Consider the following 27,681-nt stretch of genomic DNA (forward strand, 5'->3'; position numbering starts at 1 on the left):
TCTCAAATCTAAAATAAGGACTAAACAGCTTTTCATTTGCCTTTCTACCCTTTGAGATGCCAGAAGCAATTTCCTCTTGAAACTGACTTCCTTTCTGGAAGTGATTTTCATCTCCAACCATGTTGAGGCTCTTTTCTCATTCTTTCATTCTGACTAACTTGCTTTTTTCCTGTCTGACTTTCTACTGCAGTTGGGAACTTCTGGAGGTAAGTAATGACAGACAAGTTTCTGTATAACTTTGTTTTTCAGTTCTTCTTCCCCCCTTGCCCCCCCTCACCCAGTCAGTCTAGAAGGACAAACAAAGCACTATTGGTGTCCTCTGCAAGAGAGCACTGATAGGGGCTGGCTGTAAATTGACGTGGCATGGAAAATCTCTGCTAGTTGGGAGCAGCTCTAATGTTGCTGCGAAATCCAGCCTACTCATAGCCAAGTTTGTAGCTTGAAATCATCTCGAGCTCACTGCTTCTATATTAAAAATGAATGGAAAGTACCTTTGCTTTTCGGTCTGGGAACTGGACTTTTTCTCTGTTTGGATTTACAGCTAATAGGGGAAAAAAAATCGAGGGGAATTATTTGGTTCCTTTTTTTTCCCCTGTAGTAGGAGCGACAGATCTTGCTGCTCCCCCCACCTTTTCCTGCGACTTAATCATTTGCAGATCTTGCCATGGGGTGCGGACTGAGAAAGCTGGAAGACCCAGATGATAGCAGCCCTGGAAAAATCTTTTCTACACTGAAGAGACCACAAGTTGAAACAAAGACGGATTCTGCTTATGAATATGTATTGCTGGATTTTACCTTAGAAGGTATTTTTTTTATGCTGTATCTTTACTATTTTGAAGTAAGAAGGAACAGGATTTAACTTAGTTTTCTCTTGTTTGACTTACAGTAAATCTTAGGCACTTTTGTCAAAGCTAGCCAAAATGTAAGACTTTTATTTTGAAACACAAATCACGACAAAGGTTCTTACTTGTATAAAATTACAATGGAAACTGCTGAAGTATTTTTAACAACCAAACCCTGCGAATTATACAACTGTCCTCGTTAAGGAAGCTGGCTAGAAACTGTTAAGAGATTTTTCCTAGTTTCCTGTGAGTCACATACTGCCATCCGTACTGGCTTTGAATAATGGTTGTCTGAATTCAGTGTGACGGTTCAGAAAATACACTGTGCCTGAGCCTTAATTGAATAACAATTTTTTAAATGCACTCAACTTCCGAAAACAGGCTGTCATTGTCCTTGTTTCTTTATGCAGAAGTAAGTCTGTTCCTTAGTTGTATATCAGGAGTAACTTCCCCTCTTACGCCCACCGCAGTCTCTTGGTAGAAGTTTCTGTTATAAGAGTCTGAGTTTTGTCTTGCTTTTTTTCCCAAATGCTGTACTTGTAGTTGTTGAATAGTCTTTTGAAATTGTGACTGAAATGAAACTAAATCTGTATGCATAGCTAGAGGCAGACAGTGCTCTGTGGGATACTTCCTTCCCGAGGGTGTCCCATCTCTAACAGAGCAACTCCCTGTTCCACAAAGTTGAAAACATAAACAAGCCCAGATGGCTGCCCTCAGAGCACAGACAGCTCACTTTTACAGTCACTTTATAGTAACTTGCATTTTGTAACAACCTAGTGTACTGGAAATGCTTAATAACAAGGATTTGAAGTAAATGCTGTTACTAGAAGGGTTACATAAAGGGAAACAGTGTAAGTGCAGGTCTTAGTGCAATTGCAGGAACTTTTTCATAAACAAAATTTGGCTTTTGATTATTTTTTAGTGTTGTAATATTTTTATTTTAAATATAAGAGTCTTTTCATTAAAAAGCTGTATGAGACTAATAGAAGATATATTCTGCTAGGTTACATAGCACTAGAGATCTAACTTTGTTCTGTTGATTTACATAAAAAGTTTCTCACTGTTTTTTTTCCTCTTGAAGAAACAAAACTATGAAATAAGTAGTGGTAAGATATTGGAAATAAAGGTAGGCTACCTAGTGCATACATTAATTAACTACTGATACAGGAAGGATAAATTTTTTGGAAACTGAAGAGCATTCAGTGTTCCTAAATAGCCTCTGTTCCAGACAGTTTTTTTTTTGTTTTCAAGTTACAGTTTCTAATAGTGTTTTATAAATTACTTGTTTTAAAGGTGGCTGTGACCTTTGAAGTAATAACCCATCGAACATGTGCAATTAAAGGTGTAGCTCTGTTTTAATAACCTAGCACTACAGCAGTAAAGATTAATTTTCTGTTGTTTGTCTGATAATCAGAATTGCTCTGCTTCAGTGGAATTATGTTAAATAACTGAGATCAGTTTCAGATAGTTACCTCACTCTTTTTTAGGTTTCTTACTGGAAGTAAGGGGATTTGTAAACAAAGGTATCTTTCTGTTGAATCGTTCTAGATATGTGTATATAACCTTAATTTTTTTTTGAAGTCTCTATTTTTAGAGCTAAGATGAATACAGAAAAAGAACATGGTACATATTTCTACTGCCTTGGAGGCATTTTTCAATTCTGGGTGTTTCTGAAATGGGTGGACTGGCTCAAGTATGGTGGAGAATATACTGAGCTTTTTTTCTTTTTTCCTTCAGTCAGCTTGCTCATGTACTTGTTGCTATTTGAATGTCCTTTGGCTTAATTAAACTGGGACCCCTTTATCACTTCAGACCAAAGTTTTTCCTCTGCTGTCAAGTTGTGTATTTATGGCACTCATTCTGCTTAGCCTAATTCCAGAACAAAGTCTTCCTCTGCATAGGGGATTTACGTGTGCCCAAGTGATTTCTTGTCACTGGATCTTGCACCAAGAAAAACAGAAAGTCTGCACTTAATAATATTTTAAGATCTTACAGTAAACCATGTCCTGCATCAGGATAAAAATATAGCAAGCATAAATGTGTTATTTCAATTTAATATGCCTTATTCTGTGCTTTATCAGGTATATGCAACGTGAAGTCAAAATGAGCCTGCTGGGGAAACTTTCAGCAGTCCCTGATCTTTTCTCCCAGGCCATGATGCAGATCAGGTCAACCATGCTGTGGTCTGAATTTGCTGGCTGGAGTCCCTTTGCATCTTAACTACTTATTAGCTGTGCACTGAACCTTGGCTTCTCCCTTCCTGTTCCCCAAAATTCTCTCATCCCTACTGTAAAAATTATCTTTGAGTTCCATGGAGGATGATGGCCATCAGGGGAATCCCAAACAAAAAAAAAACCACAGCCAATCTTTTATTTTGGTGGACTGGAGTAGTACAAAGAAGAGGGAGCAGTGGACACTGAAGTGTAATTTTAAATGCTGGTTAGTGACTGTAAATCCCAAAGTCTCAGTCATGAATCATATCCCAATCACACAAACAGCTGCTATTTTTTGAAGTCAGTTTAACCAAAAAGTAGGGATAGTTTCTATATTTCTTCTAAGCAGAATGCTTATGCATTATCCACTATCCTCCTATTAGGGAAAAGAAGAAATATTGATGCAGCCTACTAAGGTGACATACTGTCAAGTTCCTGTCACTCTGAATACCAGTGTGAATATATGTGAAATAGCTGTTTTGTCATCATCTGCAGTATCCTGCATCTGAGATTTACCATGCATCTGGAAAGTTAGCTGGAGTTCTTATTGCCACAGTATTTTGCTACCTGTTGAGAGCACATCAGGAAGGGAACTTGTGTTATGAAAAAGGGTTTAAGACATTCATAAAATCAGGGATGTGGTGATCAAATTGCATCATTCCTACTTTTTTGGTCTGTAGGCTATGGAGCAGTTATTTGTCAATACATGGGCTCTTGGATTTACAGAGTGGAATCATGGGATGGGAGTATTGCTAATGACAAAATATCATCTGTTTACAAAAGGGAAGCTGTGATAGTGTCTGCTTAAAGAAAAAGTGCAACAGCCTTGTCCTTATGACTGAGAATGACAGTTTAGTTAATAGCTTGAATTTGCTGGATATCAGCAGTAAACCATCAATATGTGTTTTGGTGATAGTTTTTGGTAGTGTGTGTTTCCCTGGTATAAATTATCTTGGTTCTTCTTGATGGCTTTTCTGTTAAGGTTCTTACAGTGACAAGCAAAGTAGCCCATCATTCCTTTTCCATTAGTAGAAATTGGTGTTAAAAAGCATTTGAGTGTTGTAAAATACTAGTTTCTGATAGTTTGTGGGGGTTTTGTGGTCTTTTTTTAAAGCCCTCAGTAAGTGTATGTATGTCAATATTATCTACATTTTATAGAAAGCAGTGTAGAGAGGCTTTACAAAACACTACTTCTGAATCAGCAGAGTTCTAATTCAATTTATTAGAATAAAACATTTGTGCAAACTAAGGAGTCATATCTCCGGTTTATGATAGTTTAAAGCAGTAGGATAGACAAACTTAGTGACTTCTGTGTCTTAGGTCCTTAAATTCCTTGCTATTGCCAACCTGCACTATAATGCAGATAGAAGAGAGAAGGCAGGGACAAGAAATTAACTCAGCAAAGTGATGAGAGATTTATATAATTGCATTTACTTTATTTTTTTTCATGCATTTTTTTAAATTACAGAATCAAAGAAGAGTTAGTGTATTTAGTTATTTTCAGTTGTATGGTTTGATAGGGAATGTTCAGGGCAGCACATTACACTTGCTTGTATATTGGAAAAAGTGTTGCTTAGTTTTGACTGAGGCATCCTTTGATGCAGATGGGCACTGGTATCAATGCACAGAAAGTCCTGCAAAGAGGGATCCATCAGGATCCAGGCAAATAGGCTGCTTGGAGCAGGGCTCACCAATAGACCAGCACATTTCCAGCCAGGCTGTTTTGTTATCAGAGTTCCTAAGTGCAAAAGATGAAAGCTTTGGCAAATCCGTGCTGGTGTAATGACTCTTCTGCTGCTATTTGTGTATGAGTATTGATTTCCTGCTTTCTGAGGGCATCTAGAGTTCCAGCTGCACTTGTGAGAAACAGGAATTACTGACCCATCAGACTGACTGTAGCAGAATATGTATCTGTTACCAGTGTGGAATCTTCCTTTTCTCTTTGCAAAGGCTGTGGACCATTTTAAAAAGGTTCTCCAAGAAGTTTTCCCTTTATCTCTGTAGTTTTCCCTAACAATAATGTATTATCCAGTTGCTGCCTATTGATGCAAAATCCCTGCACATGCTGAGCGGGACCCTCCCTAGAAATCAGCTTATTTAGGTGATGTGTAAGTTTGGTGAAAAAAGGAACTGGGACTGTCAAAATGTCAACTGATACTCCTCCAGATCATTTCTAAGTGGAAAAAAAAATTAATGGAAACAAATCAATTGTCGTAGGCTTAAATCTGTTACGTGGAAATTTACCTGAAAACTGGAGTTGAGGGATACTGCATTAGTATGTTTAAGGCTTGGACTAGACAAAATAGTTGCTTTGTTAGGTTCAACTCTATTATGTGTTTAGATGTTAACACAGCTTTTAAATCAGCTTGGCAGACCTTGATCAAACAGACAATGTTGCCAAGTACGTTAAAAATAGATTGTATTAAGTTGTAAAAATAGGTACTTGAAGTATTTGAATAGTGTTGAATCATCCGTGAATCTGCTTTTTCTTGTATAAATAGGACTGTAGGTTTTCTGGGTTTGCATAAAAGGAACTCACCCAAAGAGTTTATAGACATACACAGTATCATGTGCTTCTCTTCTGCTTTCAATGCTTTGTAGCTTCTTCAAATCCAGAAGTGATCAGGATCAGTTCTGTGTTGGATATAGCAGCTCGGGTGGAAGAGTATTACAGCAAAGGCTATGTTGTGGGAGCTGTGCATCCCATTCTGCTGCCGGTGGGACGGAGGAGGAGCTTCCCTGCAAGTCACATGTATCGAGTGGTGCTCTCCCGGGTAAAGCTGAGGTAACAGGGAAATTACTTGAGTACATTGATCCTTTACTGAAGCCATTTGTGTGTGGGCTGCTCAATATTCATTGCTTATCAATTTGAAATGAGCACCTCAGATTGGCCAGTTAGTAGTGTCTTTAATTAATGCTAAGTACACACTAAGCTAATGTTTCCTTTGCCTTAGTAAATAGCCTAACAAAATCCAAAGTGTAATATCATCTGTCTTAGAACTTGCAACAAATAAGATTAACTAAAATACTAGGAGAGTAATAAGCTGCTTTAAACTATCTCATGCTTGCTTTTTCTTGGTTTTCAAAACTTTTGTCTTTCCCAGGGGAAAATGACATAGATTGTGAATTAATTTGTCAGGGATAGTTTGGGCTTTTCCTTATTAAGAAGAAAATCTTCATTCTGGAGCAGAGGTCATACAAAAGCTTTGTTTTGACACTGAGGGAGAGGCAGGAGCTTGTTTATGTTCCAGATCCATGGTCTTGTTTATTACTCCTGTTTTTACTGCATTAAAATCACCATGTGATCCTAAAAACACATGCAAAGCAATGTTACCATTCATTAGTTCCTTTGAATGCAAAAAAAAATAACCTCTTCTTATTTTGAATAACTAGAAAGTGGATTTCTTACAGCATTAAAAGCTGTGAAGCTTCCCCTTCTCTTCGGAGTCCTTATGTGATGCACAAAGGTTCTTGTCTTTATTTGAGGGCTGGGAAGGTGTGAATTGGAAGGTGCCTTGCTGCCACTGCAGTAATGCTTTCTCTAAGTGTTCATTTAAGAGAAATTCTCAAACCTTTTGATTAAACAAGCATTTTTGGGAGTATTTGCTGTTCATGCAGCTTAACCTTTATAGATTCATCTGCAAACAAGGTGAATGCTGTTCCTGTGGGCAGAAAGTGGAGTAAGAAAGCAAAATGCTTGCCCTGGAGCTGAGGCTTCCAAGAGCTGGCACTCCCAGCACATGGCTCCCATTCTTTGCCTTATCCCTGTAGATGTGGCATCCTTTGGAAGTTGTTGTTCGAACCTTTAGGCCCTGAATGGGTGAAGGATGAGACTGTAGCATACCTGTGAAACTGGTGTAGGTTCCAGTTTCCTTCCCAGGTGCCGTATGTACCAAGGCTGGTTTTGCTGTGGGCAAATACACCTTCTCCAACTACTGTTTGGAAGGTCAACTTCTATATTTGAATGTGTCTAATCATTTAATTTAGAATTGATTTTCTAAATGAAATTATTATACAAAGAAAGCATCAAATAAAATCCCATTATATTATTGGCGTACACTAAATATTGTCTGACTAATAAGTGGCTTTAGATGAAACATGAGTGCTATTCTGTGTCTTTAAATGGAAGTTGGGGTTTGTCAGCTTCAATATGAGAGATTCAAACCTTATTTAACCCTCAGTAAGTGTTTTTGCATTGTGTTCCTTGAACTTGCCTATACTGTTTCATTTAACAGCTGCAGATCTCCTTTAGTTACAAAAGCTAAGCAGCAGCATGTTAACAGTGTTAAAGGACCATTTCTATTCATGGTGTGTTTTCTACAAAACTGAATCTGCTTTGTGCTTACTAAATTTAGGTTTAATTTGTGTGTTTTGCGTTCTCAGAGATTTTTGCATTTATTTATTGCAAAGGCAGAGCTGTTTATCAGTAAAGCTTCATTTCCAAAATATCTTTCTGCGTGGTCTTTAGATTAAATTCCTGTTAAATATTAATATTCTCATCCTGGCATTGAAACACATAGTACCTGTCACTTTGTGTAAGAAACAGAACAAAGCACCAAAACCCATTGACTTCTAAATAGTATGAAGAAGCATTGTCAGGATTTCATTCATAACTATTCCTAAAGAAAAGAATTCTATATGCAAGCATTTGCTCAAGTTAGCAGCAAACTCCTGACAAAGACTGCTTTCTTTCTGTGTTCTAGCCAGAAGCATGCAGCACCCAGAGCACAAAGGCACCCCAGGCTGGTGATTGAGGAATGTCCTTTAACATATGAAACACTGACAAATGAAGTAGTGAAAGAACTGCTAGAAAAGGTAAGGGAGGTTCTTTCCAACTTCTCTTCAGATTTTTGTTTCTATCATAAGTGTAAGTTACATTTAGTGGTTGTGGTTTTAGTTTTGTGTTGATTTTATAGAAGCTACAAAATTTCTCTCAGAGTGAGAAAAGTTACTTTTTGTCAATATCTCTGTAAAGCTTTGGAAGTCTTCACTGAAAGCAAAATCAAGCTCAGTCTCTCATTATAAAACACTTGTATGATATGTGAATTTTATGTTTTTCTGAGTTAAGTACCCAAGAAGAAATGTTCTTTTCGTTCTTCAACAAAAAATACAACATGAGTCATGGCTCATGAGAGATACTGACCTTCAATACTACAGAAGTGTTTTTAGTATGACTGGCATCACATATTTAGAGAAATATTATTTACTGCTCTGCTATGCTGCTTATCAATACAACACAGTAAATAAAGTACTTTGGGTTTGTTCTAAAAGAGGGATTTTGTTTACTCTGAAGTCATACCAGTGTTGGCCACCCTTCTTGGCCTGACTCCAAAGGCATGCTGGAAAACTTCCATTTACTTTGAAGCAGGAGCAGCATCAAAGACCAGTCACCCTTCTGTAATACAGTGTTAGGCCTTTATGTCCTCAGCAGTTTAGTAAAGTGGTTCATGTATGTACAAGTTTTAAAGAAGAAAAAGATCTATGCAATTGTAAAATGACTTTGCAGCTAAGTTTATGTTGTATTGCAGGTTAATGAAGCTGCTAAAAGAGGAAAGAAGTTTGTGGGATTTGTAACACAACATTTTCCTCATCCTAAAGCCTGTAATGGAACAAGTGCAGATGGAGGTGCAGAGCTGGAATCAACACTGGGCAGAAGAAATAGGGAACACAGAAGAGAAAACTTTGAGGAAAACTATAAAAACTGGAATGAAGGGACATTGAGTGGTCACTCGTCTGAGAGTGGGATAGAGGAAGAAATGCATGGAGAAAGCAGACTGTTAGAGGATTCAGATTTCCAGTTTGGAAAAGAAGTCAGCCCTTCTAAACCACGGAAAGGAGATGGTAATAAATGCTGCTTGTTTGTTGCAGAAATAAGGTATTTTATTGAGGCATTGGAAAAAATAAAAGTCTTTTCTGTTGTATCAAATACTGGTTTTGGAAGATACCTCTACACATGCATATATAAATGCATACATATTTCTAAAAGAGTTGCCAGTAAAAAAAGCAGAAGGAACACTCACCTTCTGTTTTATGTATGTCAGCTGTAGTAATATATTAAAATGATATTTCAGTTTTCATATAGACTATTGTAGATGTGCTGTCAGAATTCTAGTTTGCAATTTAAAGAAAAAAAGAAAACCAAATGAACACCCCAAGATCACCCACAGTGTAATTGTGGCTTGAAATGTGGCACATTTCAAGGTTTTTTGCTCAATATGTGTATAACAAACATGTGGCAGTAAAAATCCTTTCTTTTAGAAGGATGCAGTTGTTATAAAATATTTTCTGGAATGCACACGTAGGTTTACTCAATATAAAATTATAAACACGTAATGATTTCAAAGTATACATTGTGATTCCAGTTGTGCCTGTTTCAAAGATGACAACAAAGAGAGCCCCTTCCAGCTAGAGCCATAATTTTACATGCTTCCAGGCAACTCACATAATGTACACCAAATAAATCCGTTCATAATGGATTCTTTCTGGTTAACGTGCCTTCAAGAAGTGTCCTGAAAGAGATCACTGAAATTAATGCATTGACCATGAAATCGAAGACAATAATTGTTACAAAATGAATTTCTTAGAGAAAAGTAAGCAGTAGAAGTATAGGAAGGAAAAGCATAATTGAAAAAATGCTGATGCTGTGATAGACTACTTTGTTGTAGAAGGATGAGGTGCTTGGTGTAGTCTGTGCAAAAAATGGTCTGAAACATTGACTTCTGGTACTGAAGCTCTTAAGGCCTCCTGGCTGCTAAGAGGAAAAGGTAGAAAGAAAGAAGTAATCTGAGTAAGAGAACTAATGCAAGACAGAATTATGTGGAAAGCAGGCAGCGTGAAACTTTCATGTCAGGCTGCATTCCCTGATGAGCCAGACATGTTTTAATTGCTCTCAGAAGCCACCTTTTCACTTTCCTGTTAAAGCAGCTCTTCAGTTTGTAGACTCTGAGAATGATGACTCTAAGCACAGAGATAATCAATGTCCCTCTTATTTTTAACACTTGAGTAAAAGCAGTTTTCCTACAAGTGAGCCTTTATAGCATAATCTGGTAAAGCTTAACTCTTCTCTTACAGCTTTAAATAGTGGGTTTGCTATATATTAGCAGTACTGTAAGGAAGAAGTGGAAAACTGGGTTCTGTTCAGGAGCAGTGTTTGTGTGGCTGGTGTGACCAGGTAGATCAGCAGTCAGTGCATCCCCTACATGCAGTGTTCTCAGGAAACTTCAAAAAGCTTAGGAAGGATATGCCAGGCTTCTCTACACTAGTCAAATAGAAAGTCACTGGAGTTCATGAGATAAAACTTCTGGAAACTTAACCACCTTTCTTTGTTTTATGTAATCGTCATTTTGAAAAATGCTGATGTGAATTTTCCAAGGCATTCTTGCATATGTGTAGGTATATACTGCTATGCCAATGTGCCACTTCCATTTACCTCTGCTCAAAAGAGGCAAAAAACTATGCCCAAGTTATAGATTTGGGGATTTTAAGTATGAATTTTTACTGTTCTATTGCTTTTTGAACTATTTTATTGAATTTTGACTATAATACATTGCTTGCGGAGGTAAATTTCTGGTAGATGTGAGGAATTGAATAGTTGTATTGGGAAACAATTTCCTTTTTCTGTAGAATAAGAGATCTTACTTCAATATATGGTAAAAGAAATTAAGGTTTGTCATGATAAACACATCACTTGGGATGTAAGCACCTGTGAAAGTGATAAAACTGTATAAAGAGCTATCTCTGATAAAACTGTATAAAGAGTTATCTCTTACTGAAAGCTCAACATTTTGTTCTGAATTTCCCTTATTCTAGGCACATGGTGTCACCTGCAGTGAGTGTAGTAACGCTACTCAAAGCAGAGAGGGATTCTTCCAGATATTGGTTCAGATTATTTAGAGTACAAATCCTATTATGGAAATTTCTGTTTCTGGAGCCTAGAGAGACTGACTTCTTAACTGGGGTCATCTTAGCAAATTCCTTTGTTTTGACAGTGCAAAAACTTTGATATTTAGAGGTTGGTTTGCATTGATTTAGGCTGCCCAGCAGTATTGGGCAATCCAAGAATATTTCTGGGCAGCTGCTTTGTTTTACTTCTCTACACCCATGACACACAAGTGTATTTGTAGAACACACTCACACAGTTGGGTTTTGTAACTTGCACCAGTGATTTCCTAATATGCTATGGCTATGTCAGTTTTTAGTGAGTGCTTGTGTGTGACTGGTTTTGTTACAGCTCTGTGTTAATACCTAGACAGAAAACCAATTTAAAGATAAATTGGTTTTGTATCCTTAATTTCCACTGATCCATCATCATTTTACTGTGGGAAAATCCCAGTAAGCTAAACAACTAATTATACTGGTACTTCAGAGAATAATGGGTTAAAGTCAGTGCAATGCATTCCTTATATGTGCAAGCTTAGAAGATTGGCTTTTGTTTTTATAGTTGTTAGTATTTGTAGCAGAAGTTCCACAAGTGGCAGAAATGAAGGCTGTTTGCACTGGTTTTTCTTAGTCCTTGTATGTTTTCTTTATGCAAACCCCAACTACCTGAAGAATTCAGTGACAGCCCAGCTGTAATAAGTTCCCATTTTCCTTATATCCCAAAGTGTACCTCCCCTCACACCTTGTCCTGAGTGTGTTTAGGTCTTAAGCAGAGCAACATTAAGAACCAATTATTAAAACTGTTGCTTAGAAATAGAAAATTATGTTAAAATAGGAGATTAGTAATATTACAAATTTTGGAGCACTGTCCTTGAAGTTCATTCTTCCTTTCTCTCTCCTTAGACAAGCTCTATACAGTCTTCAATGTTTTTGATGATGATTCTACCTGCTGGACCTACCATGAAGGTGTTTTGTCTATGAAAGTAACAAGAAAGGGGCCAGTTGTTAGTACACTGGAAGCAGACTGGCTAGAATTAACTACATTTTATTATAAACAAGGATTGGCCTTAGTTGATTCTTTTGTACACTGGGAAACTTCTAAAGGTGAGTACTGTCTCCAGGTATTATGAAGCTTTTGCTTGTTCACATAGAACTATGCAATTTGAAAAAAATTATGGTTATATTTTGCTTCTTGATGGGAGGGTATATATGTGAGTTTGTCAAGATGGATCTGTAACTGCCCCGAAAATAAATTACTCCCTTTTAGGTATCAGATTCCACAAATTTATAGTAGATGAGGTAATTGAAATTCTTGCTTTGTTTTATCAAATTGCCAATTTCCAAAGCAGCAAACTAGAGCAGCTTTATAACAAAATCAAACTTTTGTGCTAGTTCTTCTGGTTGGGTTTGTGCTTTTTCAAGGAAAAGACAATAGGATTAAATGTGTTTAGAACTCTTGAACTCTGTTGCTGGTAAAATATGTAATTAAGAGATTCGTTTCCATTTGAATTGGATTTGTCTGAAAGCCAAAAGTTTAAAGTGTGCAAAAACCAGTAGTAACTACTGTTATACAATTACTTGAAAAAAAGTGAAGAAAATTGTAGTTCCCTAGTGTTAGGAGTACAGACCAAAGCAAACTGAGATGATTAATAAATTCCAAAACAATTAACTCTTTTAACAAATGTTGTTTGATAGCAAACCTACACTGTATACTTCACCAAGGTGATGCTTTGGTTGCATTTGTACCTGTCTTGCTTGTACTAAGTTGCAATTTGTTGATGTTCCTTTAGAATTAATTATTGCAGTGTAAGCAAGCAAAGTATGGGGTTGCAGTAGAGAAATGTCTTGTCAAATCTTTGTTGAAAAGGCTCCAGGGACCTTAAACAGTTTTTTGTAATGCTCAAGATGATTAACAAGTGTAATAGATAATTAATAATGTATTAAAGTGGCTTTCATAAGTCACTTTGTCTTAATTGTACGAGGAGGTAAAACTACTGTCACTTTGAGCAGCTGCTGTATTTACTATGCCTTATGCTTTTTTCTGATAATTTTGATTTAAAACAATATGAACTCTTGGATTATTGAAGGCCTTAAATGAAAAAAAAAACCTGCAAAACACAAGGTCTTTGCAATTTAAATTATGATTCTTAAAAAACAAAAGCCTGACACTAATGACAACTGTTCAGTTTTCATTGCTCTCCATGGTTTTGAGTGTGAATCACTGTGTTTCTGTAGCTCTGCAGTAAATTTTGTGACTCAGAGGCACATAAGCTCATCAATGTAGATTTACTTCTGATGGAATTTGGCAGCTAGTCCCTCTCAAACTGCACATTTTGTGCACATGAGCAGTCTAATGCCACGGTTTGTAGCAGTCATCTTTTTTACTCCAAAACTGTAACTCCTTTTTATTGAAATCAGTGAAACAACCAAATTTCCTTCAGTGGGAGAGAGGTGAGAATTCAGACCTCTAGTTTTCATTATGAAGTTTTTTTAGAGCTGGAAAAGAACTCTCTGGAGATCTGTTACAGTTCACTGAAGGGTGGTTTTGCAGCTGTTGAAATTAATCTTTGCAGCTGTTGTCCAACAACAATTTTACGGTGTTCCATTCCCCACAGAGAGAGCTGTCTGCTCTTCTTTGCTTGAATAACTCCCCATCTTTAATACCCAGGTAATAACATGTCTCATCCAGTATTGGAGGGGATTTAATGCTGATATTCTGAGGATTACATGATTTTGCTGTACCAATTTAGTTGGTTAGTCAGCTGTCAATGTGAATCTCCACGAAAGGCTTCCCAAAGGCTGTTAGGAGGAAGAGAACCAGAAACTGAATCTTTATTTGATGCACAGCTTTAGTTTGGGCCAAACGGATGCTACCGGCCTTTGACATGTGAGTCAGGCACTTGTGCTCTGAACTTCCTTCCCATCAGGAATCCTCCTACAATTACTTGTTCAGGCTCTTCCTGTGGCCATTTGTGTATTTAAGTGGCTGTAGTTGAGCTTTACACTTCATGGTTCACTCATTTTTGTGCTCTCTCCCACCCCACCAAAAGCCACATGTCTTGTCAGGAGGACAATATTGAAGTTGAGGAAAAAAGGGTTGTGCCCATCCTCTGTAATGGATATGTTGAATACAGGGAACTGGAATTCATACTGGAGTATGGAAGGGGTTAATGCTTTTGAGACAGTTGTTCATAGTTCAATTTGTGTAGAAAAAAAAAAGGGATTTTAATAATAAGTTGACTTGCACAGTCCATAAATAACCACAAATTTGAGTTTGCTGAGTAATTTAATTTTATTTTAGAGAACTGTTCTGTGAGAAAGAAATGTCTTGTGTACATCTTGGTAATCTATCAACCTAAAACTTAATGCTTATGTCTGTGTTCACAGGGGATTATTTGCCCAAATCTTTAGAGGGATTATTTATCTATGAAGAAGAAGGTGCTGGAGTTCCAGGTTCTACCAGGAAAGGAAATGATGCAATAGTTGTTGAACAATGGACAGTCATTGAGGTAAATAGGTGATGATTTAGCAGTGCTATTTCCTACTGGTATTTTTCTTTGTTTTTTTCCTTTAGGATGCTGGTACCAGTGTTCCATAAGCATTCAGGATGGTTTCCTGAAGTCACCTGCATAGGCTTTACTAAAGCCCCAAATGATAAAAATGAAATCAGATTTGTGGGCATTGGTAAATGTGCATAAAAGAAATATGCCAGAGGAATTCTGGCCTGACATTTGTAAATGTTCATACCAACAAGTACAACTACCAAAGAAAACATCTTGGGGGATTTTTTGTGTGTTTCAGACCAATTTAGGTGTAATTTCAGCAAGTGCTGGTCACTTTTTTTTAAAAGGGGGAGAAAATAGCCAGATCTAGAAAAACAACAAGAGAAAATTGATAGTAAATTAATTCAGTGCGATGTTCAGATATGTATTTTTACTGCTAAATATGGAAGACTTGGGTTTCCTAATAAATTTACATCTGCTGCTGTAGTAGGTTCCAGCAATAAAATTACTTAAATTACTCTTTAGAAATATTCTTATCATTTAGGATTATTGCTATGAATGACATCTGAAAGCAGTTGTTGTTGGATTATGTTGTTGCATTTTCTTACTTGTGAAATACCCAATGACAAACACGTTTACAAATGCGAAAAAAATTAACATCAAACTGAAGACTTGTATATTTAAAAAAAAAGACCACCACCAAAATCCCACCAAAACCTTAAGTATGTAGCTAAGTGAAATGCTTATTTATCATATGTGGAGTAAATAAAGATGTCAATTGAGACACCTAATTATGATGCTTTAAAAGTTTTAGGCACTAATTTAACAAAGTGACAAGCTTAATGGGTGAGATGCTTTGAATTATGTCTTGATGAGTCAGAGCTCATACCCAATGTTAATAAATTCAGTTTTCCATGGATTTTGTAGTCTTGAACTTCTTAAGTTGTTTTCAGTTTGAAATAATGAATCTCCACCAAACAACAGTTTGATGTCATCTCAAAGGATTATCTCATTAAAAGTGAGAGGGGAGGTGGTGTAATTGTGTAGAAATGCCAATAAAACCTGTACAGAGTCTCTTTACTACTTTTTATGATTATTAATGTAGGGGTGTGAAATTAAAACAGATTATGGACCTTTACTGCACACTCTGGCTGAGTTTGGATGGCTGCTGACCTGTGTCCTGCCTACACCAATTGTACGACATGACAGGTACCCAGACTCTTGATTACAGCATTCTTGGTGTGTATGGCTGAGAATTATTCAATAATTACTTGCATACTTAAATGTCAAAGGAAGAAAAATACTGCTGATGTTAAATGTGTGTAAAGCTTGAGATGTAAGTAGCATTTTCATGAGGGCTTTGCCCTATCTGCTTAGGACTACTGATTTCAGTGAATCTAATTCTAAATTTAAAATACATTGTGTAAATCTAAACATGAAAGATTTTATGTAGGAAACTTTTTATCACCTACCCAGTCCACAGCAATGGGGGTTACTCATGCTTCAACTAGAAACAAGTGTTGAAATGTTTCACTAGTTTTAGGACCTTGGTGAACGACTGATTTAGACCATGGAAAAAGTCATGTTGTCACAAGACAGTCATGGAGTGTTTGTTGCAAATTAGGGCAGAGAATATGCTAATCCAGCAAGTTATTGGGCTTGTTTCTCCTCTCTAATATAGACACTATGGTTCAACTCAAATACAATACCAGACTACTGGATTTCAGGTCTCTAGCTGTAATGCTTAGTTAGAGCATTGATGGGACTCCTTTCTACATAAGAAGAGCTAAACTGCAGACCTGGATTCCCCATAAGGTTCCAGGCTTGCTTTTTTTCTTCTTTTCCTTAAATAACCCCTCCCAAGAAAAGATACAACACTAGATGAAGCATTCTTAATGCCTCCCTTCTCTCATCTTTTTTTTTCTTTTTTGTTTAAGTTCTCCACCCGTTAGATTAAGATTGCCAAACTTCAAAAGCAAACAAATGCACTGAGGCAGGTCTTAGGGCTCATTAACAGCTGTGGAAAGAGTGGATGGCTTGAGTAATCTTTGGATCCCAGGCCTCACTGTGTTAAATCAAGTCATGAAAAAGATGTGCATGGAAGATTCTAAGAAAACTGTTGCAAGAAAGTAGACTTCTGCTTAAGTGATCTGGCATAATTTAATCAACTCACCCCATGTAAGAAGGAGGCTTTTGTGATCAGGAAATAGGTGCTGGGTTTTTTTGGCAATGTTTTTTCTAATAGTTGACTTTTACCAACTGGTTAAATGCAAAGACAAAAGAAGTTTTGGTAAAATATGGCATGTTCTGTACCTTTTTTTTTTTTTGAGAGTCTCTGTTTTGCTTTACTATGGAAGAAGTGGTTTCCAGAATATGAAACAAATGGTTATCCTTTAATTTCTTCAATAATTTTGTAGTCTAAGTGTATTAGCTTTGAACATAGTGACTTATAGACTATATGAACTACCAGGCCTGGTTTTCATAAACAGCTGGAATTTTGGCCATATCTTGGTGCTTGAGAGTAAGTCTTCAGAATCTGGGTATACTCTTTGAAGGATGGCAGGGAGATTTTAGTAGTCATGGTGTGTCCTGAGTCATAGGATGAGAGAATATTGAACTTCCAACTTTTTGTGTCCCACAAGCCATGTAACTGAACCCATCCCACAGGGTTTGGACAGCAGGGTCAGGAATGTCCTGAGCAGCTGCTGAGTGACACTGGGAGTGTCAGCCTGTGCTTGCAGCACATCAAATGGTGCTGGTTTGTACCTCAGAGATCACAGAGCCAAGGCAGGGCCAACTAAAAGAGACAAAGTGCTGTAAGGGGAAAAACAATAGGCTGCAGTGCTGTAGGAAGCATTAACAGATTGATTAGGCTGGGGCTGTTCCTTGGACCAGTGGGAATGTACCAGGAAGATATTCAGGTCTCAAGCAGTGCTGTATCCCAGATGTGAAACAAGCAGAGCATTAATTGCAGTGCCCATGCTAAAGGGGTTCTATCCTGGCCAAATCTGAAACTGGATTTGTTTTGTACCCACACCAGAGTAACTCAACCTAAGAAAAAACATTTGTTTTCTGGCCTAAATGGTTGAGTAGGACTTTGTATGAATTGTCTAATGCTTGTTATCCCACTGTAGCTTGTGAGTTACTCTTGGAAGAAATAGGATGAATCATGCTTTGTGTGCCTGTAGTGTATCTCATATACGGCAATTCAATTTGCTTTTAAAAAATGAAAAAAGCTTATGAACAAGAATTCCTAATTAGGGATTGAGAACTCATGAGAATCAGAAAATGAATGTCTTCCTGTTTTGATAGGCTGAGTTGTGATTGATAACTACTATTTTTAGGCAATGATGGTGGTATTTAAAGAGGAGAAGAAATTCCTGCGTGGTTGCTGTGTGTCTGCTGTGAAAGATGCCATTACTGTGGTGGTGGTGGGTTATCCTAGGAATGCAAAAGTCTTAATAAAGAAGGACACTTTATGCTGCTCAACAGCTGTTTTTTTCCCCAGACTCAAAACTCTGACCTCAAAACCCCACCTGAATATTAAGTGGTTGCAGAAACAGTGAAGAAACTAAATAAGCAACAACTTGGAATGATATGACAAAATTATGTTTTCATGTTTACTTTTAAAATAGATTTTTTGCGTAGCATTTAAAGAAAATTTATCTATTATCAACATTTTTACTCACTGTAGTATTTTCCTCTGTTCTATCTTCGTTTTCTCCTAATTTATGGTAAAACTTTCCCTCATGTCAGATCTTTTGTGAGTATTTGCTTATAAATTAGTATTACTGCAGTTTTTAGTAGTACCATGAGTTTGTAGAAGTCCATACATGTTTGTCATTGAAAACTAGAATTACTTTTAAGGCTTTTTAAATTTTTCATTTAATAGAACCTTTAAGCCAGGGCACTTAGTATCCCGGGCTGGTGTCTGTCTCCAAACTGAAAGTCTAGATGCTACCCAGTTCCAAAGGAGTGCAAAGTTATATTTTTTTGAGAAATGAAAATACCCACAAAAAGCACACCTGCATACATGAAAATAATTTATCTTATTCCCTTTGGTCATTTCCAGAAAATCTTGTCTAACATATTTTCTAAATGTTTTTTACATCAAATATTTTTATATCAAATATGCATTAAAAAATGGATCTGTAAAAGCCAGAGCCATTGGCAGTACTACTGAGCTTGTAGCTTCATGGTGTTTTGGAGGACTTACAGACGTGTAAGAGGACACAGTTTTGCCCATATAGCATAAGCAGACAAACAAATTGCTGGTGTTTCAACAAAAGAGTCTCTGTTGCTCTTCACCACTCTTAAAAGAAGAGACAGGAAAAAGGCTTCAGCAGCCTTACTCTGCAGTGACCTTTATTTCCCTTCCCTGATTGCTGTAGTCCCTGAAATGGCCAGGGCAGGCTCTGGGCAATGCACTGCAGAAACACTGACTTTATGGTTATGCATTTATCCTGGCTCACCACTTAATCTGTATTTTCAAAATGCCCTGATTTATGAGGCAAAGAGGGGATGTAGAAATGTGAGAGAAGCTGTGTAGCTTCCCTTGCTCTGAGCACTTTTTCTCATTTAAATTCTGTGGAAATCCCACTGTCATTGAGTTCTTTGTGAATTAAGCTCATAGCTGCTTTGTCGTGTGCGGCATTTTAATAAGGTCAGACTTAGAAATTTGTTAATTTACTTCTTGTCTACTCACCATCATGTCCTTTTTCTGTTCTAGTAGAATTTGTACAAGCTGTAGCTCAGTGTTTGGGTTTTTTTCTTTTCTCTGTAGGAATGCAGACACTGTTACAAAATAAGCCTTAGGCTCTTCCCCATGCCAGAGACTGTGCTCAGCCTTGTTGCTTGGAAGAGACATTTTTCAATTGATCAAAAGAGACATAACTGAGGCACAGAGAAATACCTAACCAAGTGGAAGAAGGTTGCAGGATTGCAGATTTCCTTGTAATGACATGAAATCTAAACACTTTCTTTTAATGAATGCAAATAGTGAGGTAGGGACTCTTGGAACAGGAAATCTTGTTAGGCTTAAGGAAACGAATGAATTTGTTCTCCTGCATTTTTGTTTTTCCCACAAGCTGGAGTTTTAGTTCTGTTCTCATCCAAGGAATACATGCAAAGATATGCTGTGACCTGAGTTGAGCCAGACTGAAGAAAAGATTGTGAGGGGCCAAACAAAATCACAAATCCATCATCACTAACTATTGATCTGAGTGGCTGTTTATGCTGAGAATAGTACTGGTTTGTGTACTTTCTCAGAGCTTACTTCCAGAAGCTTTACTGGGGCAGGCTGTTGACAAGCTCTTCTGAGCTCATAGGAACAGTTCTAATCCCTGGTTTTTCTTGGAGCAGGTCCCTGATGTTAAATACAAACTAGTTTTCAGTTGTGAAACATGCACCAGTTGCCTTGACTTCATATGTGTGGTGTTTGATCTTGTGACATATCCATACTGAAGTAAAAGCTTAAATTGTTTTAGTAGTTCTTAGAAATGTTATGCATAATAACACGGTTTTATTGTTGATAGAATAGGTAGAATCATAAATACTTCAAATGAACTGCCGTCTCTTTGGTGTTTCTGTTTTGCTACTTGTTTAGTGCACTATTAAATATGTGGTCACCCTTTGGCCAAACAATTTCAGTGTTTTACCTTTATATGCTTAAAGATCTTACTGAATACTGGCCAAAAGCAGCTGAGGGGAGAAGAACTTATAAAAATATAGTATCTGACATTTAGAAGAAAACAGGATTTTTTAAAATCTTCATATTCTGGAGTTCTTGTCCTGAAATTGTTTCACTTTCAGTGACATGGAGTTGGGGTTTGTATTACATGTCCTATCCATGTGGTGACGTGTATTTCTGGTGGAAAGCTGATGGAAATACATTAAAACTTACAGGATGTATTTATCACCACTACTAAGGGGGTGTAGTGCTTATGAAATATCATATCAGTAATATCTGGTCTGGGGAGCAGCTTCACTCGTCGTGTTTATTTTTCTACAGAATTCCCTTTTGGGAAAAAAACCAACACCTTTTCTTTGTCTACCATAACAGTATTAACATCTGTAAAAGTTCCAGGACTGAAGTTGCTCTTCTTTTTTTCCCCCTTCTTTATTTTTCATACCAAATATTCTCTTGTCCTGCCTATGCTGGTACCTCCCTCATACAAAACACCTGGTGTCATTCATCTCATTCTTGATGCAAATCTTATTAAAACTGAGCTGCAGCCCTTTATCCATAGGTGGTGAGGCAGCAAGTGTCAATTAGATGACATTTTACAACTTTTATTTAGCAGTAAAGAAGGTTAATTCCCAAGTTTCATACCACAGAGTATTGAGAGATTTGCTGAAGCTATGGATCTATTAAGATTGGGCCTGGTTGTTGTGATATTAATAGGTAGTAATGTGTTGCTGTGTATTTAACAGTGAAGGTTAAGTTCAAAAAAGACTTGCGAAGGTTTGATTCAGATGTAAATGTGCAGACTTGGATTAAAAGCAGGAGCTCTGGTATTTAAACTTTCAAGAGCACACATGTTAAATAACTCCAGTCATGGTAATACAAGTTACTGGTCTGTCCCTATTTTCATGTGCATCACTTTAACCAAGTCCTATGCTTCTATTTTTAAAAAAATATCATTATAGAACTATTGAGGAATTAATAAACTGGATAATACTCTAGTCTGTCCTCTTCTCACTTGTGAACTTACACCCACCCTAAAGTTGACTTCAAATATGTTAGTGACAATTATTGCCTTGAAAACCTGGAAAACTATTTTCTTTAAATTTCAGTGAAGGAAATCTGGCCACAAAGCAAGTAATTTTTCTTCAGAGACCTGTTATGTGGAGTTCTGCTGTCCAGACACCAGAGGTGAGTAACATTTTTGCAGTATTAATATTAAAAAAATTATTACTTCACATAATGGTAAGATACAGAAACAAACTAGACTTGAGAATTAACAGGGGAAGGAACTGACAGAACATGGTTTCCCTGCAAACGAGTTCAGGTTTGTGGATGTTTTTTGCAGCTGGATCACATGTTATCTTTTTTCCTCAGCTGTTATCTCTTAAGCCATAGAGAAAAGCATGAGCAGGCTAAAAAACTGTTTTGTGCTAAGGAATTAGTGTGTCTCAGGTGAATGTGTTTGGCTATGCATTATTTCCTTGGAAGTCTTCAGGGAGTCTGATCAAAATCCTGCATCTCTTGCACATGAAACAGAAAACTGTTTTGACCTTCAAAACGTCAACTTTCACATTTTTAGAAGAAAGGAGTGTTAAGCTATGCTCTAAGGGATACAGTAACCTGCAGGTTATCAGGGTGAAGGGCTGTTGTTGCATGAAAATTTGTGACAGAGACAGAGGCTTTAAAATTCCTGCAGCTGAACCTCAACAACTGCAGGAATTGCAGTTAAACCTTAACAACCTTGTCCCTTTTGGGTGAAGGTTGTATCAAGTGCTTTGAGGATTAAGTGACTGACTAGTCTCCACTGCTCCAAGTCAGTGTCACAATTCTTGCACCAGCACACTGCTGCAGTAAATCCTGTTGTGGCCAGAGAAGAGTGAACTCCTGGTGGGCTTTTCTTTGCCAGGTCTTTTGACATACTGTGATGGGTTTCCATTTTTGGTTCTTTCTCAATTTCAGTGGCTGATCAGCCTTTCTCTAGTCAACATGTCTTTCCTGTGATAACCTTAAGCAGTTAGGAAAGCTATGAATGTTTTCACTCACGTCCAGCAGTGGAGTGGTAACTTCACAAACTCATTCATGGCATATAATTATATGGCAGTGATACCTAGCTGTTTCTTTCTCTATTTGTATGAATATTTCCATAATTCTTCAAATTTCTTGCATTTCTATTTGATCTCTCTCTGTGATTTTTTTTTAACTGTCTGTTCAATGTGTTGCCATCATCTGTGTTTTCCTTTGTTTAGTGCTTCTAAAATATAGTCTTCCTTTTTTTGTTCTTCTCCAGGCTTCTGCTTATCTCCAGCCTAACTTCCTTCTCAGTGTGTCCCCTGATAATTAGTACTTCCATGCCTGGAAGAACTTGCCTTCAAGATGTACACTTCAAGTCCTGTTTGTTTTTGTCTCTGCCACTGTCTCAGTTCCCAGATAGTTCTTGTATGCTATGATTTATTTCTTCATTTTCAGAATTGGAGCTTTTGCTTTTTTGCTCTTTGGAGTTCTGTGTAGTCTCCTTTGCCAGTGTCTTTATCTCTCTCCATTCATACCCTCTCCTAAATTCTGCCAGTGGATTTTTTTCCCTAACCACCCACTGTGTCAAAAGCACCTCCAGCTTTTATCTTTAAAACCTTCTGACTTCCTCCCACATGTCTGACTTTGTAGTCTTTACTTCTTTTCCTAATTCATTTCTGAAAGTACATTTTGGACCACAATTTTTGATAGCAACATTGTAAATGTATAAAGCAAAATCATGCCAGCCATAAAATAATGCTTCTCCTGATGCTTTCCTACTTCTTCAATACTCTGTATATAATAAGGGCATGAACTCCTGATACTTTAACCCTTGGGAAGGCATAATGTCACTTCTAACTATGTCTCTTAAAAGGCAGTGTAACTGTATGTCACAAGTTGGATTCTGCCAAGAGATGTAATACAAACCAGTTCTGTAAAAACATTCAGTCTCAGGAACTGATGAATCTTTGAGACATGGCTTAAATTAAAAATAGGAAGCATTGTAGTCACTGTTTAAATTCTTTCACCCTCTTGTAGGGTGATGAGCAGCCTTGGGTATACAAATAAAATGTGTTTTGTAGTTGTTGTTTTATTGTTGTTGGAGTGGGAAACATTTGACTTAAGCATTAAACATACTCAAAATAAACAAGAAATAGCTGATTTACAGCCGTTTACATCAGATTTCTATGTTTGAAATCTAAACAAAATGTGGTTTTTTCAGTACCAGTGAGTGTTTTTCTTCTCTACCAGAAATTTCATTGTGCTGAGGTCATTTAGCTTGGGCTAAATAGGTAACTGGGCTGAAGCTGAAACATTTAGCAGAGTTACATTTTCCTTCTGTTTTGCCAATTGCGTTGGTTTTCACCATACTTTTAATCCTCCATTACTTGGTCTCTTAGTCTCACAGGGTCTCTTTTCTGAGGATGGAGGATGTTATGTCCTCCCAGCTCATCTCTCTGCCTTCTTATATATCTGTGGGCAGTGAGTTATGGCCTAGTTTGTGATTTATGTGATAGTACAAAAGCCTCTTGGGTTTCAAGGGCTGTACTGTCTCTGTGGACTTTGTTTGTCACAAACCATTTGTTTTTCTAAGAAAGGGTTCAGAGGATGAAATGCAAGATTGAACCATGCAGTGCTTGAGGGGGTTGTTTTTTTCTTTTCTCTTTTTCTTTATTTCCCTTAAACAGATTTGTCCACCCTCTTTCTGTGACGTCCAGGCAAAACTTATTTCCTTCTGTTTCTCCTGAGGCAGTGCTGTTTCCCTTTGTTTAATTTCCCAGTGTTCCCTGTAACAGCTTTCCTAAATATGTTTCCTTTAGCCACACAGGCCATTGTTTTTACTGTTTCAGAAGAGTTTGAGAAAAAGCTTAGCAATGTACAAAAGGGGGACACAAACTTGCTGAAGCATAGTAAAAGTCTGTAAAGTGTTTGTGGAGGTTTTTTAAGTGTCTGCACTGTGTCCTTCTTGCACTAAAATGCAGCTCTGTGCTGAGGCTGGATTCCCTCTCAGCTCCATGTGCTCCTGCTGTGGGCAGGGCAGTGTCCCCTGGCAGACATCTCCTGGTGTAGTTGTGCCCGTGCTGAGAGCAGGGCTCCAGGCAGGTGGCTCAGGGCACTCCTGCCTTGCTGGCCCTGCTCCTCTGTGTGGCTCAGGGCACTGACATTATCTCTGGAGGGGCTGCACCATCACAGATCTCAGGAACTCAGGTAGCTCTTGATGCTGAACTGAGATAAGCCCTTTATTTATTGTTGTGCCTCAGAGAACCCTCAGCACAGTCTGGTAGCTCTATCATTTGCAGAAATCATGATCTGCTGACTTTCCTTTTTGACATTGGCAACCATCACTTCAACAGCAAAGATGTCAGGCAGTCCCAATGATAAAGTTAGACTGTATTAACCCTGAGTTCTCCTGTGCAAGGACTCTGTAGATTTCAAAGGGCTGTATAGAGCAGCCACTGACTTCTATCTGCATAGATTTACTATGGGAATGGGAATTGGCTCCTCATATAATGGCAATCTCTTGTTTCTTGAGAACTGCACTCATGATTAAAATGTGGCTACACCAAATTTATCCATGATCCATTGCAAAGTGTTTGGCTCAGTTGTTTTTCCCCTAAATAAACTAACATTTCAACTTTCTCTCATTTTTCAGAGGAAATCCTTAAGACAGATAACTGGGGAAGAAAAAGGCAGGGTGTCCAGCAGAAGTGTTGGATCAGACACGGCTACTTTCTGCCCTGTAGAAACTGGACAACCACCTGATGAGTTTCACCTGTCTCCTTCTAAACAATGTTGGATCAAGGAGGGATCTTCCCATTATGGAGGCTTCCCAGGATTCAGTAGCAGTGATGGAGTATTAAGGGAACTGGATGATGGACAGTTTGACCAGGAGGATGGAGTCACTCAGGTCACATGTATGTGATAAGTAAGTAACTGCATCAAATGGACATGTACATAAATCACACAAATGGGTTTTTTAAAAAAAAAACTACACTACTTTAAATACATTGGTATAATCCTATGACTGTTCCCAAACTCTTTTTTGTATTTTTGTCATTTTCCATGTTGAGTTAATCCTACTGTAGTAATAATACTACTGCAAAATAATTTGTTTTTCTGTCTGTCTTTAATAGTATAACTACATGACTTGGGTGATCCGCTAACTTGTTAATGCTTTTGACAAGCAAGGAAGCAAAAGCTGCAGAACAGTGACAGTTTGAATTGTGTGAGAGAGAAAGGAATGAGGATGTTTGGAATTTTCCACAAGCTGGAGGAATGCTTTTGGGTTTGTTTGGTTGTTTTATTGTTGGGGGTTTTTAAGGATGTTGTAAATATTGGTGGGGAAAAATGAACTGTCTGACTGTTGTTTAGTTTTTTTAATATAATTTTCACTTTTTTTGCCTTGCCGAAGTTCAAAAGCCTAGAGAAGTGTCAAGTCTTACAGTAGAGTGTTAATAATTTAAGCTGCATTCAGACTTGGTATGGACAGGAAAACTCAGGAGACTGTAGGTAGGTAACTTGTTCCTGAAATATAACTTCACCTATGCAGTTTTCACAGAGTTCCTTGTACTTGTAAGCCAGGAGTTTATAACTTGTATTATAATGATGTGTTCATAATGTACTTCTGAGTGGAAATTAAGAACTGCTCATCTCCTGAAAGATTAACTTGCAGTCTGCAAACATGTAGTTTGAGAAGCTCCCTAGGAAGCATTGAGAGCAGTGTGATGCTGCTAATGCATAGGAGGAAGATGTAGGCTGAACTTCATAGGCAGTATTAGATGGATGTATATATAAAATGTCTCAGCTAAATGTATCTCACACTGGATAAAGTGTATTGAGCTGCATCCAATACCAGACTTGATGTTCAGAGGAAAGGATCAAGTTGCTGTGCTTCCATCCTTGCTATGGGGAGGGGCTGCTTGCATTAAGGGAGATTAGTGCTGGCAAGGTGCTGTGGGGAGGGGAACAAACAGCAACTGCTTTTATGCTGCTGTCTGGAAGGTGTATTTTACAGAGGAGAAGCTGAATAAAAATGCATCTCCAGAAGGTAAATGTGATTATAACTACCATGTGCGTTTTTAATTTAGTTCTAGAAGCAAAAAAAAAAAAAATTTATAAATGCTCATCATCTCTAAGCTAGTGTAAAATAATTTGGTCAAAATAAGTCAGAACTGAGCAAATGTATTCATAACTCCACTCTGTGTTTGCAGTACAGCACACACAACACCCAGGGATTTTGGTACCTGTCTTTGTGTGTTGTGCTGCAAACGTAGATGTCATTAATCATTTACCTACAACACCCCATTCCCCATGGATGGCATCCCACCAGCTGCTCTGCACTCTGCCTAATCCACAGTGGTAGATGCTGGCACTAAATGCAGTGGGCAGATTAATGCAGTGACTGGAACACCAACAATTAACTCCAAATGAGCACCCCAGGAGATGGCCAGGATAGTGGAGGTTCAGCTGCAGTCTCAGAGCGGTTCAGCAAGAACATAGCTGCTTATTTCAATAAGCAAAACTAATTAATGCAGAAAAAAAATATCATTTTATAGGGCAGGGGGTGTAGGGGGAAAACCCATTCTACTGACATAGTTAGTATAGGGGGAGCTTAAAATAATATTGCTTTAGAGCTGCTTCCTGAGCTACTTACAAAATTCTTAGTGGCAGGCTTGCTTATTTTTTCTTTGAAAGAACAACTGTTACCTGTAGCAGGTTGGGAGGTTTTCTTGCCAAAAAATCTACAGCTCTGGAGATTAAGCTTCAACTACTTTTTGCCATTGCATGCTGTGGGGAGTGATGGGAGCACCTCCAACAGGAGGTACAGTAAGGAACCCCTCTGGCAAAGGCTCTTCTCCCAGCTTTCCCACCAGCACCTCCAGGTCAGGGATGTGGGGCATGAGCCTTGTGCTCATTCCTGTCTGGGGCACTGAGGAAGGAGGATCCCTCTGCTGGGCTGGGTGTCCCTGCAGAGCCTGCCCAAGTGCTGCTTTCTCTTGTGGCACTTCTCAGGGAGCACTGGTCATGCTCACAGGCAGCAGGGACACAGATGGGCAAGAAATATGAAATACAAGTTACAGCTGTCTCTGGCAGAATGCCAGGGAACTCTAGCATGTTGAAAGTGGAGCAACAGCTGGTCTCATATAACCTGGAATATGTTGCTCTACTTCTAGAAGTATTTTTAATGAGTTATCCAAAACTTGTGTGTAATTTTAACCATTGGTCATTTTCCATACAAGTTCAATCTGTAAAATGGGCAAAAATTGGTCCAGAACTCCAGTTCTGAATAGTTCAAATCAGAGCTTTTAAAGTATATCAAAGAAATAACCTTTTATAAAGCAAGATCCATGCATAAGATAGTTGACATTAGTGAACCCTAAATCAAAACTGAGCTGTATTTAAGTTACAAAGTATAAAGTAGTACATTTAATACAGTTACTCTTTCTAGAATGCAATAATTGGATAAAAATTATTTAATTTTTAACTGAGATCTTTCCATATCACCTGTTGAAAGGGCAGAAAATTCAAATAAAATACTATCTTTCTAA

General features: G+C 37.8%; 1 protein-coding gene across 2 annotated transcripts; it reads left to right on the forward strand.

The window, feature by feature from the left end:
- On the forward strand, positions 1 to 27,171 carry RFTN2 (raftlin family member 2). 2 transcript variants are annotated; one of them, XM_063162442.1, is made up of 10 exons: positions 1 to 206; positions 599 to 803; positions 5,657 to 5,840; positions 7,759 to 7,870; positions 8,584 to 8,896; positions 11,837 to 12,037; positions 14,321 to 14,442; positions 15,542 to 15,645; positions 21,232 to 21,310; positions 24,786 to 27,171. In XM_063162442.1, exons 2-10 carry the CDS (start codon positions 665 to 667, stop codon positions 25,053 to 25,055), a joined length of 1,524 nt encoding a protein of 507 aa, XP_063018512.1. In that variant the 5' UTR covers positions 1 to 206; positions 599 to 664; the 3' UTR covers positions 25,056 to 27,171. The 2 variants fall into 2 exon arrangements, with proteins under 2 accessions (XP_063018512.1, XP_063018513.1); XM_063162443.1 differs by having other exon boundaries at positions 657 to 803.
- Positions 27,172 to 27,681: the final 510 nt, after the last annotated feature.

Source organism: Melospiza melodia, chromosome 8 (assembly GCF_035770615.1).
Source record: "Melospiza melodia melodia isolate bMelMel2 chromosome 8, bMelMel2.pri, whole genome shotgun sequence".
In the NCBI taxonomy this organism is placed as follows: Eukaryota; Metazoa; Chordata; class Aves; order Passeriformes; family Passerellidae; genus Melospiza; species Melospiza melodia.

Bases quoted from the DNA above. Each gene is read 5' to 3' on its own strand.
- RFTN2 (XM_063162442.1), top strand. From the start codon at position 665: ATGGGGTGCGGACTGAGAAAGCTGGAAGACCCAGATGATAGCAGCCCT. The intron at 5,841-7,758 runs GTAACAGGGAAA...TCTGTGTTCTAG, and splicing joins CTCTCCCGGGTAAAGCTGAG to CCAGAAGCATGCAGCACCCA. The intron at 12,038-14,320 runs GTGAGTACTGTC...CTGTGTTCACAG, and splicing joins ACACTGGGAAACTTCTAAAG to GGGATTATTTGCCCAAATCT.